Here is a 5231-nt window from a genome sequence, read left to right as displayed (position 1 = left end):
CTAGTAACCCTAGTGTACTCCGCAGCTATCCCGTGTTATCAGTTTGCATGCATCTGTTCAAAACCCCCTTCACCCCACGCGCCTTTCTTGCACCCGACGTCCCTGCGGTATTCTACCCCATGGAGCGGCAGGGATGTTTGCTGTGATCTCTGAGGTGTCCAGTGAAAGTTTGCGGTGCCCTAGCCCCGCATGCGAAGGGGGCAGCAGCAGACCCCTCTGCCTGGGAACCAAGAAATAATATTATCCTGGAATAAAAAAAGAAAACACTCTTTACTCCCCCACGTGGTAATCTAGCAAAACAACATGAATGAAACACAGCCAACCAATGACTGACTTGGTACCCAACCGAAACACAATCAAATCCCTCCAATCAGAAAGATTCATTTCTGGTAGTCGTCGCCAATGGGAGTTTGGGACCAGGGCTGGGGCTGTCAAGCAGCAAGGGAGAGCCAATAAGCAAACATAAAGGGCGGAGGCTGTCAGAAGCTTATCACCAATGCGCGCGCTGGGGGCGCGGCTAGATTTGAGCTGTCAGAGCGAGTCTGAAAAGCCAATGGAAGCGTCGAGGGGGACGTGGTATTTCAAAGGCGTCCACCAATGAACACGCAGAGAGGCTGTCGGACAGTGCGCGCGGGCCAATCGGCGGCGAGGGGGGCGTGTCGGGATTTAGATCCTCGTGCCGCGGTCCCCGGCTCCGCCACTTGTAAAGCCCAGAGCCCTCTCCCCGGGGCCGACAGAGAGCGGAGCACGCACGCCGGAGCGATGGCGACAACGGCGCAGTACCTGCCCCGCAACAATGCGCTCTCGGGCTCCAGCCCGCTGATGCACCCGGACCCGGAGCGCATGCACCAGGGCACCACCTACCGCGAGGTGCAGAAGATGATGCACCAGCAGCACGACTACCTGCAGGGGCTGACGGGGGGCGGCGGCGGCGGGGGCCACCCCATGAGCCTGACCCACCACCAGTGGCTGCCCGGCGGGGACTGGGGCTCGCACCTGGAGCAGCACGTCAAGCCCAGCCGCGAGGAGCTGAGCTTCCACCCGCGCGCGCACCTGCAGCCCCAGCAACAGCCCCAGCACCACGCGCCGCCGCCGCCCCAGCAACCCCAGAGCCCGCCCGCCAGCGCGTGGGCGCAGAGCCACCACCTGTCCGCGCCGCCGGGCCTGCACCAGCCGCTGGCCTACCCGCAGTCCGCCTACACCATGCTGGGCCACCAGGGGGCCGCCACGCTGCACCACCTGCGGGACGTGCAGCTGCACGAGGACCCCCTGCACCACGAGCCCGGCCTGGACTCGCCCCCGGGCCACCACACCGACCACTCGGCCGCCTCCGACGAGGACGCGCCCAGCTCCGACGACCTGGAGCAGTTCGCCAAGCAGTTCAAGCAGCGGCGCATCAAGCTGGGCTTCACGCAGGCCGACGTGGGGCTGGCGCTGGGCACGCTCTACGGCAACGTCTTCTCGCAGACCACCATCTGCCGCTTCGAGGCGCTGCAGCTGAGCTTCAAGAACATGTGCAAGCTGAAGCCGCTGCTCAACAAGTGGCTGGAGGAGACCGACTCGTCCACCGGCTCGCCCACCAACCTGGACAAGATCGCGGCGCAGGGCCGCAAGCGCAAGAAGCGCACGTCCATCGAGGTGGGCGTGAAGGGCGCGCTGGAGAACCACTTCCTGAAGTGCCCCAAGCCCTCGGCGCACGAGATCACGGCGCTGGCCGACTCGCTGCAGCTGGAGAAGGAGGTGGTGCGGGTCTGGTTCTGCAACCGGCGGCAGAAGGAGAAGCGCATGACGCCGGCCGGCGGGGGGCCGCACGCGCCCATGGACGACGTGTACGGGCAGGCCGACACCCCGCCCCAGCTGCACCACACGCTGCACACCCCCGTGCAATGACTAGCGTGAGCCGGACACACAGGTGTGGGGGACAGGGGGGGCGGGGGGTGGGGGCGAGTGCGTGCACTCACGCCTCGAGAGACCACCAGAGTGTGGGAGAGACTGCTGAGGAACTGAGCGCCGGTGGGAGCACCTCAAGAGACTAGGGGGCTGCAGGGACCTCCCGCCCAGAGCTGCACCTCGACTGAACCACTGGAAAAGCTGCTGAGGTACTTGCCACCCATGCCCACACCTCATTCGGTCTAGAACCATGGCAGGGTCTGCTACAGTACATGCCACCAAGAGTCCCAGCGCAATGTGGAGGGTTTTGACATCAGTGACTCTTCGTCTCACCTTATCCGGGGCCAAGGAAGGGGTAGCTGTAGGGCTTGACACCCAGATCTACACATCACATCATGTCCAGAAAACAGGGAGAGGGATTCTTGGGGGTTACCAGTTCTGCTTTAAATGGATATATATAAGTGAAGGTACTCACTATTTAGTGTGCCTGTTTACTCTTGAGAAGTCCAGGTACTCTTCTCTTACATGTATTCCAGCAGTGCTGAGAAGCGCAGATCAAACCAATGAAGTGCAGGTACTCGGTGCCCCTGGGGTACTTAACACTAATTCCCACACCGCTAGATAGTCGCACGAATTACTCTTGTGTCTTCTCCACGTCTGAGTGTAGGGCAGCACCAGGGGGGTGATTTGCCAGAGGGTTTTGACAGCAGCAGCAGCTGTTCTCAAGCGAATGGGCCCGGTTCACAAGGGTGTTGCAGTGAGTAGTGAGTTCTGGCTCTTACAGTACTCCTGGTTTGCTCCAGGGATTCAGAGTCAGCCATGAGTACCGGAAGAGTGGGTGGCTGCGAAGTGAGTCAGGCCTCATAGATGGACATTGGTGGGATCTCTCGAAGTGACACCCTTATATGGGGGTGCCACCATGGAAAGCATCGGGTATATACTCAGCTTGAGAGACAGCATAGTGGCCACTGTCAAGGAGCCAACCCCCATATTAAGACATGTTCCCTGCCAACACATGTTCTCACCACACAAGACCTGGGAGCACCCCCGGGCCCGAGTACAAGCGCTTACAACCAATCGGCCCACCATAAGAGTACACACAAGAGAGAGGGGTTAATCCCAAGATCACTTGCACCAGATATAATACCGCGTGTGGGATTAAGATAGGGTTTTCGTCAGTGGTGCTGCCCTAAAGGTTAGATATGTCATCAGGTGATTGCTGAGGAATATACCACCTTACACCTCCTCAGGATAAAGTGTGGGGACAGGCCTTTGGACCGGATAGAGGAATCCCGACCACCCTTGCCTTCACATGTAAACAGGGACAGAGCTTTAGGAGGCCCTGCCGTGGAATCTCACAGCCCCTGCTTGCGCCTCAAGGAACTAGAACGCCACAAAACCAGTGCCATTTGGTTCGCCCAAACACAAGCCATTGTTTTACTCCATCACGAGGCAAGGTAAACACTGCGCGAGGGAAAAGCGCAAAGCCTGCAAAAATAATTTATTGACTTGAATCAAAGCAATGAGAAGCAGGTTAATCACCATGTGGGGGGGATCGTGGTTTTGCAATTTTAAAGGGACTATTTATTGTAAAGTTGTATTTTTAACAACAAGGGGGAGAACGCAGCCTTGTCGTGCAGATTGACAGCTGGTGATGGGACTTTATTTAATTGCATTTAATTTATTCACCAAACTGGTTTACGCTGAAGCTATTTAGGATTTTATTTGAACCAAGTTTGTATTTATTTGATTTCCCCAAAAAACAGGCATTGTGATATAATCGTGTCTCGGTGTAAAAAAAAATGACTCACAGTCGAAAGGTTTTAAATCTACTTAATTTATTAGGGGGCAGTTGTTTCTGGAGGGAAAAAGACAATGCGGGTTGTCTTGTGATCATTTTAAATTCCAGCCTGCCAGCTGTTCCCTTTGGCATGGAGGCGATGGGGTTTTCTAAGTCCTTGGTGACAGAGAAAGGGTTAAACATAAATCGGTGCATGGCAGCTGTTTTATTCACAACACAACGCATGATTAGGCAAGTTTCAAACCCGGTAGCAACTATTCTATTACACCTCCTCGAAAGACGCCTGTCAAAGCAGAAATACTGCCTGCACAGAGTCCCAGGCTGTTTCATGTTCTTTCTTTCCTTAGCCAGATAGGGCTGTCTGAGCAGGCCTGGGTGGGTGGGTCCCCACCACACATTTACTGTGAGTTTAATGTTTACAAGCCCCGTGCCACGAGCCTGCGTGGTGGCACTTACGGTCGTCCACAAAAACAACACACAAAAATCCTTCTTAAATTGCCACTCCATGTAGCCCCTCTGCGGGGCAGGCTGGACCCACAAGGGACCCTCTGTGGTGTAAGGGAACACACGGCATAGTTCCAATCTCCCAATGGCATAAAATAACCAGATGCTGTACAGTGTATATTATTTTTACACAGCGCTGTAAAGGACTTAACAAAAAAGCTGGCTACGCTTTCAAAACGTTTCTTTAAAAGAAAAAAAAACACATGAACTTTCATCTCAAAACCGAGTCTGGCTAAAAGACACGGTGAAGTGGCGAGTGAACCTTTGTGGGGGTCTGAGTGACAGACAGCTTTTTATTCTAGCACTCTTGTAAATATGTGACATATGTAAACATAAGTATTTGTTTTTTTCTGGAAACGTGCTCGTTTTTTCATTCTAGATGATTTTGTACACTTACTAATTTGAAGAGAATATTTTAATATTATTTCCTTAAAAGTTGGATCCTTTATATTTATTTTCTAATTGTGTTTTGAGCTCTTTATTTTGTTCAGCTCAGTTCATTTGGCCTTGATTTTTTTTTGTTACACGTTTTGTTTGTATCTGTTGCAACAAAATGTAGACTGCGAAGTTGCATTTCTATTTATGTTATAGTAATATTTTATTACTTACATAAAACATATACCTAAAACCTGTTTCTTGTCTTTTTTTAATTGACTTTATACATGTTTAAATCACTTCATTTTACTTCATCCCTGCTGCGAAAACGTTTCAGGGTGTTTGATTTGCACACTGCGAACAACCAGCTTCCTTTTCAATTGTATATTTCCAGGAAAAATGTATTGGCATGTTTTAACTTTTGTTCAGAACAGATGGCTGATAAACGGTGAAAAGAAAAACAAATAACACTAATTCAAAACAATTATAGTTGCTTAACTATTACTCTTACTAGCTTAACTCTGCTCAGCGAAGTTGATTATGAAAACATATTTTCTTACTACAGTATTCAATTATTTCATATTCGTAGTTGGAAATTTTAACACCGATTTTCAGAAATTGTTGCATTAAAAGTACTTATAATAAGAAGTCTGTCAGCACG

The 5231-nt window shown here is 51.8% G+C and overlaps 1 protein-coding gene across 1 annotated transcript; it reads left to right on the top strand.

The window, feature by feature from the left end:
- Positions 1-723: 723 nt before the first annotated feature.
- Positions 724-4823, top strand: POU3F1 (POU class 3 homeobox 1). Its single transcript, XM_078681239.1, has one exon. The coding sequence runs from the start codon at positions 763-765 to the stop codon at positions 1888-1890; it is 1128 nt and encodes a 375-aa protein (XP_078537365.1). The 5' UTR covers positions 724-762; the 3' UTR covers positions 1891-4823.
- The last annotated feature ends 408 nt before the right edge of the window (positions 4824-5231 follow it).

The sequence above is a fragment of the Lissotriton helveticus genome, chromosome 3_1 (assembly GCF_964261635.1).
Source record: "Lissotriton helveticus chromosome 3_1, aLisHel1.1, whole genome shotgun sequence".
NCBI lineage: Eukaryota > Metazoa > Chordata > Amphibia > Caudata > Salamandridae > Lissotriton > Lissotriton helveticus.
Note: the sequence above shows the minus strand (reverse complement) of the source record. Positions and strands in the feature narration are given on the sequence as shown.

What these genes read in the sequence shown, in the direction of transcription:
- POU3F1 (XM_078681239.1), top strand. Translation starts at nt 763, where the DNA reads ATGGCGACAACGGCGCAGTACCTGCCCCGCAACAATGCGCTCTCGGGC.